The sequence below is a fragment of the Muscardinus avellanarius genome, assembly GCF_963383645.1.
Source record: "Muscardinus avellanarius genome assembly, chromosome: 5".
Lineage (NCBI taxonomy): Eukaryota > Metazoa > Chordata > Mammalia > Rodentia > Gliridae > Muscardinus > Muscardinus avellanarius.
This window is the reverse complement of record NC_137790.1, coordinates 86,140,979-86,155,461: the sequence shown is the minus strand read 5'-3', so window position 1 is coordinate 86,155,461 and position 14,483 is coordinate 86,140,979. Positions and strand designations below refer to the sequence as shown.

Below are 14,483 nucleotides of genomic sequence, written 5' to 3'. Positions count from 1 at the left end.
TGTATCAGTCACAAATATGGTAGGGGTATAGAGGGAGAGTTTATTATTGCTCTATCCACTAACAAGTCTACCTCTCTCCATCCCTTATTTCACAGAGGCTCCCTAAGGCACTATGGTTGCCATAGCAGCCAGATGCTGATGATGCCTCCAGGGAGCAACAAGGTGAAATTGAGCCAGCTCTCAGGTTCTCACTTCTCCATGCCCTTTGCGGCCAGCGTGAGATGGTCTGAAACCTAGCCTCTTGTCAGGACCTCATCCTGTCTCGGATCACTTAGAGCCACCAACCCTGCCTCTGCAGCCTCAGTTCAGGGCTCTGAAACACCCCTTCAGAGACTCCTTCCTCTCCAAGCTCTGTCTCTTGGCGCCCTGCCTGGTTGCCTTGGAAACAGGTTCCACTGCGGACAAAGGAGGGAGCTGGGTCCTGCTTCTTCCTCGTCCTGTCGATGAGGATTTTTAGACCGTGGAGACTGCGCTGCCCTGCCCTACACCTGCCCTCATTCCCCACGTTCTCACTAAAGTGGAGTTTGCCCTCCTTTACTACTGACGAGGACATGTGTAAAAGTGTGACCACAGGTGAGTGGAAGAAAGTCTTCTATGAGAAGATGGAGGAGGCCAAGCCAGCTGACAGCTGGGACCTCATCATAGACCCCAACCTCAAGCACAATGTGCTGGCCCCTGGCTGGAAGCAGTACCTGGAACTACATGCCTCAGGCAGGTGAGTAGCCCAGGAAGTAGGGGTCCTGCAGGTCTCTGGCCCTGGGGCACCTTATCTCTAAACAGAAATAAGGATACATAGAACCCAAGGGTTTAGATTCAATGTCACTGTCAGGCTGGCCTAGACTGGGAGACAGAGAGTTCCTAGCAGGGATCTGGGATGCCTAACCTTGATTCCAGCTATTCTACTCATCACTTGTGTAACTTTTTTTTCTTGCAGTTTCCTCATCTAAAAAAATCAAAGAACAGAATATATATTAATCAGTTCTAAACTTTTACATTTTGCATATTTTCAGATTTTAATAATCTTTTAATAGCAGTTGAAAACTGAGGAATGGGGGAGATCTAGGTCCACTGGGGTCAAAGAAGTCTGTCTTCTGCTCATGGGTTAGTTCAGGTTTAATTGATTTAATTTAGCTTGATTTGATTTAAAATATTGAATATATGAATGTGCTAGAAACTGGCTCTACTGTTAGATCCATGGCTCTTGAACAATTCAATTTTTCTCACTCTCCCCATCTGAAAAATGAAGTGTTAGCTTAGATACTTGCCCTCTGGCCCAGGGAGCATCCTCTGGAACTTGCTAGAGATGGGATCTGGGGACCCATTCTATTCCTGAGCCAGAATCTGCATTTTAAGAAGCTCCCTACATGATGTGTATGGACAACAATATATGAGCCAACTTTCTAGCACTTGTCCACAGGTCTATTGTGTCAAATGTTACCTTTGGGAGGCGAGATGGGGAGGCTGAGTGGTAAGGTCTGGTGGTCAGAAGCAAGGCTTTCTTGGCTTGGTTCAGTCAATTCAATTCAACCCAAAGCAATTCCAGAATCATTACTGGGCACCTGTTACATGCTGGGCTCTGGCTCTGCCACCCACTAACTGTGTGTACATGGATGGTTCTCTTATGCTCTGTATCTCAGGGTAAAGGAAACAATGTTAGGTGGTTTCTAAGACCTCTCCAGTTCTTTTTTTTTTTTTAATCAAGTTTCATAGCTGGTATAAGAGGTATGTGAATAAATACAGAGAGATAAAATCATAAACATGAAGGTCCTAAATCAGCGGATGGAAGGGGTGCCACTTGCTGGAGGGACTCAGGAACTTCTTGAAGATGTGGAAGGCTTGTGGGGCTCAGCAGGGTTTGTGGCTTCTCCAGAACTGGTTTGTGACCTCTGATTCCCAGGTCGTCCCAGTCACCTGGTAAACTATGGCCCTTCAGGGACATATGGTAGCTGGGCACAGACCTGTTTCTATCTCCAGCTCTTGGAGCACATTAACTGTGATACTGGCCTGGAGACTGATAGGTGACAGCGGGGTCATTTTCTACTGCTTTGGATCAAGCTTGTTCACAGTCAGTGTGGACAAGATGGCTTGCATGTTTTGCTGCCAGACTCCTAGGCGGTCGGGGCAGAGGAAGAATGAGGCCCAGAGAGAAAGGTCCAGCAGCAAGGTCTGAAGAAGCCGGGCTGGGGGAGCTGAGGCCTCTGCAAAGCCACAAGAGGCAGAGCACTGCTGGCTGCTGCGTGGCATTCCAGGGAGCCTGCTCTAGTCCCAGGGGTGAGGCTCACAAAGGGGCTGGATGAGCACCCTGCTGGGGAAAGACAGCAAGCTCGCCTCCAAGCTCTGCTGTCCCTCCGTGTCCCCTCACCCCTTTCCTGGGCCTGTTTCCACCATCGCCACACGGTTCTCTTCTTTTCCCTCCGCCTCCTTGCAGATTCCACTGCTCCTGGTGCTGGCACACCTGGCAGTCGCCGCACGTGGTCATCCTCTTCCACATGTACCTGGACCGCGCCCAGCGGATGGGCTCGGTGCGCATGCGCGTCTTCAAGCAGCTGTGCTACGAGTGCGGCACGGCGCGGCTGGACGAGTCGAGCATGCTGGAGGAGAACATCGAAAGCCTGGTGGACAACCTCATCACCAGCCTGCGCGAGCAGTGCTACGGGGAGCGCGGCGGCCAGTACCGCATCCACGTGGCCAGCCGCCAGGACAACCGGCGACACCGCGGCGAGTTCTGCGAGGCCTGCCAGGAGGGCATCGTGCACTGGAAGCCCAGCGAGAAGCTGCTGGAGGAGGAGGCGACCACCTACACCTTCTCCCGGGCCCCCAGCCCCACCAAGCCGCAGGCCGAAGCGGGCTCGGGCTGCAACTTCTTCTCTATCCCCTGGTGCTTGTTTTGGGCCACGGTCCTTCTTCTGATCATCTATCTACAGTTTTCTTTCCGCACCTCCTTCTAAGATCCCCTTGGCCCCAGGGCTTGGGGTGGGGGGTAGCCAGCTGGTGGGAGGGGATGAGAAGAAAGCTTGGCTGGAAGTGGGGTCAAGTTCTAGAGCTGATGCTGCCACTCAGCCAATGGGAACTCTGGACCAGTTTTACATCTATAAAATGAAGGGTCTGAGCTAGATCGTGGGATTTTCAGAGATCCTGGACCCCGAAGTACTGCATAGGTGCCTCAGGGAGGTAGACTTAGTGAGTGGGTTTCCCACTCCTGATCCAATAGCCCACTCCTAATTCCTTCTCTTTCTGCTTCAATCAGAACTGCCCTGCCCTGTGTGGAGTTCCATGCAAGATTTTTTTTTTTTTTTTAATGAGAAAAGGATAACTGCTTTAAACAACTTTAAAAATTACAGGACTAGGTGACCACAAGAGGCCTTTCCACAGCAATAAGCTCTTCTTAGTCTCTCACTGCTGCCCCTCATTTTCTCCTTCCGGGTCCTCTGGCTACAGCGTCCAATTAATCTCTGTCTACTGCATGAGCCTCACTCACAGCTCTGCCTCCTGGATGCAGCAGATGTTTCCCTTTAAGGGAAGAGGCTGGGGACAGCAGGATGTCCCTTTGCTAGTGGATTCACAGAGGCCCTTGCTTCTGGTCCTAGATTTCCAGCTTCTAGCTTCTCTGATAACTTGAGTGGATCCCGGAGCCCAAAAGATGGTTAGGTGGAACCTCATAGACTGAGGCTTCCCACTCAGTGCATGTGAACTGGCACAGGATCTAAGGGAGATTTAGAAGACAAGAGTTTTAGAAGCAAAGCATAGAATCCCTTGACAACCTATAGAATGACTCCTCATTTAATGGAGAGTTTCAGAGTTCAGTTTCTCAGCAATGCTGATAGCCAGAACACCAAGAGCAGGACAGTTTTTGCTAAAACTACAGTTGATTGGCTTTCCCATATTGGCTATGCATGAGCTCTCTTGCCAAAGGGGACACATGTCTTCAAGACAGGAGCATCAAAGATGCCACACAATTTATCCATAGAGAAGTGCTTAGAATCTCATGTCCCTTTAAAAAGGCATGCAATAGGGTTTACAGTGGCATGAGAAGAGACTTTCTAGTGGTAGGGATATGGGATGGTTGGTGGGGAGAAGCAAAAATCAAAAGATGGGATGCCACTCTGAACTTTTGAGGGCCCTCATTCACCCCAATTCTGTTAGAAACATGATTACCCTCCTTCCTCCATGAATTTTCCTCTTTACTAGAAAACCACTATCATATATAGTGGAGAGAAGAAACCCACTTACATAAAGATGGGACACTTAAGTAAAGAAGAAATATCTTCAGCAGGGCCTAGAAGTTAGTAGTACATGTCTAAGATTTCCCACACATCCCTGATCTGTAATAGGCCTTTGGTTCCCCTCCTTCATCACTTATCTCTTCCCTTTCCTTTCTGGGCCCCCACGTGAGGTTCTGTCTAGCTCCATCTTTGGGCCCATCTCACTTACAGTCAGGAGAGATTCAGAGGGTCAGCACAAGGTCAGTCTTAATGCTGCCCTTGCTCTAATTCTGGTGACTCACTTTGACTTCCTCTACTTCATCCACACAGTATTCATTTCTTTATCTAGTGCACACACCCTGAGCACCTGGTCTTTGTCAAGTCTGGATGTAGATACTGAATACAAGGGGTGCCCTGGGGCAGGCCCTGTCTCTCAGAGTCCCCTGCTTACCACAGAGGTTCTCAACCTTGGATGCACTTCAGGACACACTCCTGGAAAGCTTTTAAAACAACATCAGTGCCGGGTGTGGTGGCACACGCTTGTAATCCCCACGCTCGGGAGGCAGAGACAGGAGGATCACACAGGTTTGAAGCCAGCCTCGCTGGCTTAAGAGACCCTGTTTCCAAATAAAAATATAAAATAGGCCTGGGAGTGTAGCCTGTAGCCCCAGTACCACCAAAAATAAAAGTAAAAAATAAAAATAAATAAATAAAAAACAACATCAGTGCTCAGCCTCCACTCCAGACCAAAAGAAACATAATTTCCAGGAATGAGCCCTTAACACTGGAATTAGAACTCCCAGGTGACCTGCTAGGCTGCTTGGCATAATAAGGCTTTCAAGTTTTATAAGCTCTAAACCTTGAGATCTTCCTTGGCCAACCTGCTCTGGATTTGCCAGGATAAGGCTCAGCTTTCCCTCTCCAGCTGCCCTCCTCACTCTCCACCCTGTTCTTGGGGATGTGACCCACCCTCAAATTCCCATAACCTGTAGGTCTGCTCTGCAGGTATGAGCAGGACAGTGAATGCCCTGCTTTAAGAGTCTTCATGATTGAGTTGTGCCACCTTTGCTGGGACACGCATCAAGCTTTGTTTTAATGAGCTCATCTTTAGATATTTTCCTTGCTAAAATGTAAGCTCTGTGTCTTTTATTCACCTCTATGGAGGATCTACAAAGTGCTCAGTAAAATTTTGAATGGATAAACAAACCAATGAGCTAGGCAATCTCCAGATAACCCTTATCTCATTAGTACATCATGTTTGTGACAATATTTGGAGCCTCCTTCTAGCTGCTTATTTTTCCCAGCTCTTGTACTCAGATATCCCAAATAAAAATGTTTAAGTCAAAGCATTTGTAGAAGGGCAGAGGTTGTTTTTTGTTTTTTTTTTTTTTTTTTTCTTCTCCAGATGGTATCATTTGGTTATGTGTGGGGCTTTGAACCTTTCAGGCGTAGGGAACTGTGGGTCCTGAAATAATTTTGAACTTCCGTGAACATTCAGCTGATTATTTTTCTCTCTGAGTCTCAGATGCTATTTTAGGGTCTGAAACATCCTGAGGTCTTTCCTCATACCATCCTGTATTAGCCCACATAAAGCATTATTTTATACATTTTCCAATGACAGGTTATCCAGCCTCTTGTTGAGCAGCCCAGTGACAGGAAGATCATTACCACTCAAAACATCTCATGACATCTTTGGATAGCATTTTCTTTTTTTTAAATCTAGACATTTTCCTTTTAGGCCTCCCTGGACAGAATTAATGTTTTTCGTTTACTGGTATAGTTCTTGAAAGCAGAATCCCTTGGGGAGAGCTGTTCCCTTTTCTTTGTACAGGTCTTTTCTCAACACCAAAATCCTTTTAGCCTAAGTCAAGCCTGGCCATTCTTCTGTGTCCTTTGCCATTCTGAAAAGCTAAGCCCAAGGAGGCCACATACAATGTGGATCCAGCCACCTCACCGAGGCCTTTCAGTACTCTCTCCCCTTGCTTCTGCAGCTGTGCTAGTTTCGGTGCTGAAAACATTCCAGGCATTATCCTTCCTAGGGCCATATTTTACTTGTTTCCTCTGCCTGGGATGGTCTTTCCCCAGAAATCCTCCTCAAGTCTCCTCTCTCAGCCAGGCCTACTCTGCCATGCTGTTTCATGCTGTAGCCCGAATGCTTGCCCCTCCCACCCCCTCAATCCCCTGGCCTTTGCCTCTGCTTTAGTTCCCAGGAAAGAGAAGCTGAGGCACAGGCTTATGTGTTGGTACCTCAGGAAGCAGGAATGAAGAAGGGGGACACAGCAGGATAGGAGAGAAGGCCAATAGTAGGAGGGCCTATTAAGTTGGCCACCTTGATTGGTGTCTGGTTGTTCTCTCCTGTGGAACCTTGGAACCTGAGAAACCAGAGGAAGGACTCTGAGCATCATTGTGGGAAGGGGTGGAGCCTCTCCTCTGGGTCTCATCCAATGGCTGAGGGTTCCACCTATGGGAAGCTAACTCTCTGCCCTCTGGGTTGAGTGCCTTCACTGAGTGAGTAAGTGCTGCTTGGGACCTGAAAACACAATTTGTGTCCTCTCTCTTTCTCAGAGAAAAACTGCAGCTTCTGATCATTTGCAGTCCTGTTCCCATTGTATTTCTTTCTGGGGGCCCAACATTCAGATTTCCTCTTCCAGGAATCACCTCTCCCCACACACTGTAGTCTGGAGGATTTTAAGGAATCAAGAGAGGCTGATTAGAATTTCAATGATGAGCAAAGTGATAAAAACACTGAAAACAGATGGAGCACATTAATTCCAGTGGTGGCCCCCTGGCATGATTGTAAAACAGTTCCTGCTATTCGCGTTCCCAGCATGACTGAATTTGAGTCTTTTAAGTCAGTGAACTCCCCCATACTTTTCCAATACACTCCCTTTTATGCTTAGATCAGCTTCTGTTTCTACGTATTTCAAACAAAGGACTCTGATGGGTACACCATGTCATTACCCTCTGGATGCATTCCATGAGCTCAGCTCTGACAACAAGGACCCAGACCTGGGTGCTATCTAGTCTTTCCCCGGATTTTCAACTTCTCTTCCCTTGCTGAATTTCACATTGTTCTCCAGATCCTCCTTTTCCCCCTTCTTTTCAGAACCAAATGTTTCAAGAACTGTCCATATTCTGTCTCCACATTTTCACCTCTTATTAATTTACAGGTTGAATTCCACTTCCAGCCCTAAAGCTCTATAGAAACTGTCCTCAGTCACCAGAAGGCATCTTAGGGGCACATACAATATATGTATGTATGTATGTGTGTATGTATGTATTGCGGTGCTATTGATTGAATCCAGGACCTCATGCATGCTAGGCAAACACTCTATCACTGGGCTACATCTCCAGTGTCAATGTACACTCACTTCTAAACCTTATTTTTCTAGATCTCCCAAAGGGATTCAACACTACTGATCAACTCTAAAACTGTCTTTGCTTGGTTTCAGGGACATCGTGCTCCTGATTTACCTTTGTCTTTTCTGGTTCTTTTTTTTTTTTTTTTGCCGTGTGTGTGTGTGTGTGTGTGTGTGTGTGTGTGTGTGTGTGTTACTAGGGATTGAGCCCAGATATGTTCTACTGCTGAGCTATACCCCACCCTTTTATATTTTTCACTCTGAAACAGGGTCTCTCTAGGTTGCTGAGTCTAAGTAGCTGAGGCTGCTCTTAAACTTTCAATCCTCCTGTCTCAGCCTCCCAAGTACTGGGATTACAGGCAAAGCCGCCATGCCCAGCCCTTTTCCATCTTTATGTTTCTCTGCCTGCTCCCTGCCTGCTGCTGTTCTTTAGGGCCCTGTCACAAGTCTCTTGCAGCTTTTACTTCCCACTGATTATACTGACTGAATAAAAACTGTCCTTAATCACCAGTAGGCATCTTAGGGGTACATATACAACACCTCTTGGTTAATCTCATCTAGTCTGAGATTTTAATTTAATATCTATATGCTGAAGGCTGAAATCTATAACTTTTCTTTTTTTTTTTTTTTTTTTTGCGGGTCTGGAGATGGAACCTAGGGGCATTTGACCTCCAAACTATACCTCTGCCCTAATTTTTATTCTTAATTTTGAAACAAGGTCTCACTAATTTGCAGAGGACCTCACTAAGTAGCTGAGGCTGTCCGTGAACCACGATCCTCCTGTCTCAGCCTCCCCAATGCTGGGATTACAAGTGTGTGCCACCATGCCCGGCTTGAAATCTATACTTCTAAGCCCAAACTTTCTTCTGGGCTTTTTACCCTGATGTCATCTTGCCTGACATCTCCATTTGACTGTTTCACAGGTACTTGAGAATCAACATATCCAAACTGGTCTTCCTCTCCGGTGGTCCTTGACATTTATCCTGTTTAGCCATCTTTAATGGTACAGTTCAGTGGCATTGAGTACCTTCATTGCTGTGCATTGTCATCACCATTCACCTCTAGATCTTTTCAGTCATCCCAAGCAGGCGCTCTGTCCCTGTTGCTGCAGTTTGGGTATGGGTTGATTTGTCCTCCGAGGATTCATGTGTTGGAAGCTTGGTCCTCCATGTGGCAATGCTGGGAGGTAGTAAGACCTCTAAGAGGTGGGGCTGAGTGGGGGTTCCTGAGTCACTGGGAGTGGAGCTTAATCCCTCAGGAAGGAATTAAGGTAGTTCTTGTGAAAGGCTATATTAATTTTTAAGGGAATGAGTTGTGATAAGAGTGAGCCCAATCCTTGAATTGTCTTGTAGGCTTCTTATCTGGTGGTATGATCTCTTGCTCTTATATCTACCATGTGGCCCTCAGTAGAGCTGAGCCCATGCCAGTGCCATGCTCTTGAGTCACTAGGACTGTGAGCTAAATAATCCTCTTTATTTATAAAGTGATCCATCCTCAAGTATTTTGTTATAGTAATAGAAAGCAGACTACTACACTCCCCATCTTCCTTCATACCCTAGCATCTTTATGGCAAACAATTTTCTGTCTCTCTGATTTTGACTATTTGAACCAATTTAATACATGGGGAGAGTAATTTCTTTTCTTTCTCTCATATTTATTTCAAGCAATAATTTTGTTTTTTCCAGTGGCATGATAGTCATAATATTTGTCCTTCTGTGTTTAACTTATTTCATTTAGGCTTAGGATAATCATATTAAAGCACATATCAAAATTTCCTTCTTAAGGCTAAATAATATTCCATTTTATTTATTATAAACATTTTGTGTATCCATTCATTTATTGACAAATATCAAGATATTGTTTCTAACTTTTGGCTATTGTGGATAATGCTCCTGTGAAAATCTATGTGTAACTATTTGTTTGAAACCCTGCTTTCAATTTTTTTAGGTGCTCTTGTTTGGTAAAAAAAAACAAACAAACAAACACAGGGCATTTTGAAAACAACCATACTTTGTAGTCTGTACGGGCTGGCTTTGTGCCAGAGAAGCCCTTCACTAATTGGCTGAGCATGCTACAGGTAAAAAACGGAAGTCTTCCTGGGTGTTTTCTGAGCATGAATATTGCCTGGCCCGTGGATTTTTAAGGTTCTTCCATATGTGGAGCTACTTTTGAATCTCTTCATTCTCCAGAGTTTTACCCCAGCTGCTTCTCTGGGTCTTAGATGGTCTAGTGTATTTCTTCATCTGTAATGCGGTGTCCTAGGTCTCTGTGGATCTCTAGTCTCACTGCAACTTTCAGAAAGCCCCCAGACAGGTTAGAGCATTGTAAATAAGGTCAGTCTGCCTTTTCTATTCCAAGGGAGGGAACTGGGAACTGGCTTCTGCTTCTTCTATACCATGACTGTACTTTACTGGGAGAGGATGGGTAAGCAAAAATACCACAAAATTCCCCATTGCAAATACGGGCTTTTCTAAATTAGGCATCCACTTGATTGCTGTAGACTTTTGGCTGCTTCCCCAAACTTCTGCAAGGTTATGTTAGCCCCTTTATTGCTGTGTCTTAATGCCTCTGGAGGGCAAGAATTTCTCTGATCTTCCTAGTCTGCCATTTTACTGCAGTGGATTTAATGGTTCTCTCTGTTCTTATCTTCATACAACCCAGCCTCTACTAGGGCCGTAATGAAACTTCTTCCCACATGCTGTTCCATCTGTTGTTCTTTTCTCTTTGCCAGGCTAATTCCAACTGATTCTTCAGTTTCTGGCCTACACTACTTCCTCTCTACTTCATCCATGCAAGAATAGAATCAGTGCTTCTGCTAAGAACTTGTATCACCCACTCTGCTTCCCCTTTCAAAGATCCCCCTTTTCCTTCCAACTCTAAGGCTTTGTACAGTACTGTTTGGAGCTTTTGGATTCTGAAAGTCTATTTAGGGAAGTGAAAAAACTTTTGGTGTCGTGGGATGTTAGAGTTGGAAGAACCATTAGAAACTCAATCACTTTATTTCACAGATGACAAAATGTAGATGGAGTGTGAAAGTAGACTTACCCCAAACATGTCAGGTAATATATAGAGAGGAGTCCAACCATTACCTAGATTTAGTCCAGAACTCTTTTCCAAGACTCTTTATGCTCTGCTGGGAAAAGAGATATTGCCTTAAGGAAGCCCTGCATGTCTTCTTTATTGACCCTTGACTGGTTATAGATAAGGAGTTTTAAGCTTGCTTATGAACTTAGCCCCTTCTCTTTGCAAACACTTTTCTGGGATTATTCTTCACACACATTGCCACATGCCACATGATGAACTTGTTAGATGTACCCTATGTGTTGTAAATAAACTCCTCAGGGACATTCCAGGATGTGGGCCCTCCCCCACTAGAGTGTCTGAACATTGGCCTTGTGGTTCATGCCAGGAGAAGACCTACAGACACTGAATTGTGGCTCCAGAATCCTTGATGCAGACAGAACAAGACGTGCTGTCTTGATTGCTTCCCTCAAATCAATCAGGACTCTTGGGGTTGGGAGCCCTTAAAACTGAGAAGCTTGCCAATTAAAAAAGATTCCATTATAATAAACCCACAGACTATCACAAATAGACAAATTAGAGCTCTAGGAACCTATCTTACAGATGAGGGATGGGAGCCTATAGATAGTAAGAACTTGGACAGCACAGGTAACATTAGGTAAGAGAAGGTCATGGAATTTAGGATCTGGAAACACTCAAGTGCTGGTCCTGCTTCTTATCAGCTCTATTACCTTAGGCAAGTTATGTGAGCTCCACGGGCCTCATTTTCTTCCTCACCGAAGTAGGAATGGTACTCTGGCACAGAGGGCTATTGTAAGGAATAAGCAATGTAGAGAACTGTTTGGAGCAATGTCTGGTACAGAGCACATGTCTGCTGAACATTTATATTCTTCTTTGATTCTATTTCCCTTTTAATTTGTGGCCTCCCCCTTTGAGTCCTGACAGACTCTTCCTTTCTGCATCTTCAGCCAAACTCTTTTAATAAATGCTTTAGGGAAAAGAAACAGAAGGCAAGGATTAATTTCCCAGCCCAAGGTTTAAAACTGGTTTATTTTAATATATGTAGAGTCATTCTTTTTGACCTTATATTTATTTCAAAGTAGTGACTTCGTTTTTCCAGAAGCATGGTGGCCACTCTTCATTCTTCAAAGATATCTATTTTAGAAATTCCCTCAAACAGAAAACACCAGTGAATTCTGGGCTCCATTCCTAACTGGCTGGAATACCTCAGTAGGAATTCAGTTCTTTTCCAAGTCTCATTCTGGTTCTCTGTGGGACTCCAGGCGAAGGAATTTCCTTTGGAGTCATTTTTGGCCTTGTTTTGGTACTGCCACATGCAGGAGGGAAATGAAATCCGCCTGTTGTATGACTGCTTTGGGACAGGAACTTGTGAAGATGGGTAGCTGAGCGGTTGTGAGGTAAAAATCGCACTGGCCTGGAGTCAGGCAACCTGGGTTTCAGTCCTAATTTAACCATTATCAAGTTTGTTTGCCTAGAATGACTTAATCTTTCCCCTTTCCTAAGTATCAGTTGTTTCATTTGTAAAGGAAAAAGGCAAGGTTATCTGAAGGGTCTCTGCCAGCTCTGACTTTGCTCACAAACTGCTGCTTTGCCTTCTCTGTCCTTTGGGCACCTCTGATAGTACCCTGACAATGGGACATCTAATTTTTAGCCAGGATGTCAGTCTGCCTAAGATGGTTTGGAGTTTTTATTCTTAGTTGAACCATTTATAATATCTTCCTTTCTTTTACTATCTGGAAGTGAACTTTCATCAATCTTAAGCTCTCATTTTTCTGTAAATATGCTTGAGTTTTTAAAGGACTTGGGTGGTAGTGATGGGATTTCAACTTGCATCATATCCCCTCGTTTCTGAAGCAAGTTCAATAATTCTTTACTTCTGACTTTTCTTTCTTTCTTTACAGTACTGGGGATGGAACCCAGAGGAATTCTACCTCCAAGCTACACCCCCATCCCTATTTTTTATTCTTTATTTTGAAACAAGGTCTCAGTAAGTTGCAAAGGCTCTCACTGAGTAGCTGAGGCTGTTTGTGAACTGAGATCCTCCTGTGTTAGCCTCCCAAGTACTGGGATTACAAGTGTGTGCCACCATGCCCTGCTATTCCTGTCTTGATCAGAGTCATAGTGATATTTTGAGATATAATAATATATTTCCTATCTTCAATATTCATCAGTTCAGCAGGTGTTTATTGAGTGCATATTATATGTCAGGCATTGTTTGGGGGGACTGGGAATACAATAGGGAGCATGAGACTGAATTGCTGCCATTGTAGATGGTAAAGGAACTAGACAATAAACAGTATGAGATGTGTGGTACATTAGATAGTGGTAAGTACTAGGGAGAAGTATAAAGTATATAAGGGAGATGGAGTTCCGATTCTAGACTGGGTAACTACAAAACGGTCTCACTAAAAGATGACATTTGAAAAGAGAAACGATGAAGAGACTGAGTAAGGACAATGGTATATATACAAAGGCTCTGAGGTAGGAGAATCCTGAAATATTTAACTGTGAGGAGGCCAGTGTGGCTGAAATATAGTAGAACCAGAAGTGAGAATTGAGCATATACACCATACACCATAAACCTTGGGCATTGTCAATACATTAGTTTTTAATCTGAATTAGGACAGAAACCACTTGAGAAGTTGAGCAGTAGGTGGTGTTATTTAATTTATTGTCATCATGCTAATAGACTGTTCTTGTCAAGGGACAAGAATTAGAAGAAAAGAGCTTAGCTAGAGGCCTCCTGTAGTAATCCAGGCAAGAGATGACAGTAGCTTGTTCTGGAATGGTGGCTTGTACTATCGTGGTAGCAGCTGTGGTTGAGTCTAAATGTGTCTTATAGGTAGAACTGAGAGAATTTTCTCATAACTCGGGTGTGCAGTATAAGAGAAAGAGGCCCAAGGATTTGGGGCCTAAGCAACTGGAAATGGGGTTACCACTTTCTGAGATGAGGAAGATGGTGAGGAACCAATCTGGGGCAATATCAGGAGCTTGATCTTAGACATAGAAGGCTTTAAGTGCTCTTTAGACATCCTATTTGACATAAGAAATACCAAGGTAGCAGTTCAATGTTTTTTCCAGTAGTTCAGAGAAGAGGCCCAAACTAGAGATGAAATGAGAAAGTCATCAGGATTTAGCTGATGTTAAAATGTCATGAGACTAGATTAGAATGTACATAGTGAGGGTAGATGGAAAAGAGGCCCAACAACTGAATCTTTGGGCTCTCCGTGTATACAGGTTGAAAAGATGAGGAGAAACCAATGGGGGCACTGTGGAAACAGACACAGAAAGCACATTTGACTGAGCTTTCTGAGCTCAGGAAGGGCAGCTAGGACTAGAATCCTGGTCTTCACAATCAAGAAACAGCTTTTTTCACTTGTCCAAGGCACCTTCTCTCTCCTGGCACCAACTCATTCCTTGGATCAAACCCTGCTGATATTTCTTTCATAGGATGTGTTGTTTTACCAAGTCTGAGCAGGACATGGATTTTGTCTCCAATTTTTTTTCCCAGTGTGTTTGAAGTATTTCATAATTTTAAAATGTACTAAAATAAAAAGACAGCGGGAGACCTAGACTGCCAAAGTAGATTTCAGTACTGGACACAAACTCATACCAAAGGGAGATGTTTGCAGAGCTGTTTAAAAAGAAGGATTCTATTGTCTTGAACCTCATTTATGGTCCTTGTCCATATGTGGACATTTAATGGGCAAGCCACATGGTCTCAGGAGAGGGAGGATGGAATAATGTCACATAACAAATAGTCAAAGGGGAGATGTGAATCGTCACCTTCAAAATAGGACAGTTTCAAGCTGGGCGTGGTGGCGCACGCTTGTAATCCCAGTGCTTGAGAGGCGGAGACAGGAGGATCACACAGGTTTGA

General features: G+C 44.5%; 1 protein-coding gene across 1 annotated transcript; it reads left to right on the top strand.

Moving 5' to 3' along the window:
• Positions 1 to 443: 443 nt before the first annotated feature.
• RTP1 (receptor transporter protein 1) lies at positions 444 to 2,948 on the top strand (the record flags this gene model as incomplete). Its single annotated transcript, XM_080696761.1, has 2 exons — positions 444 to 715; positions 2,429 to 2,948. 2 exons carry the CDS (start codon positions 444 to 446, stop codon positions 2,946 to 2,948), a joined length of 792 nt encoding a protein of 263 aa, XP_080552887.1.
• Between the last annotated feature and the right edge of the window lie 11,535 nt (positions 2,949 to 14,483).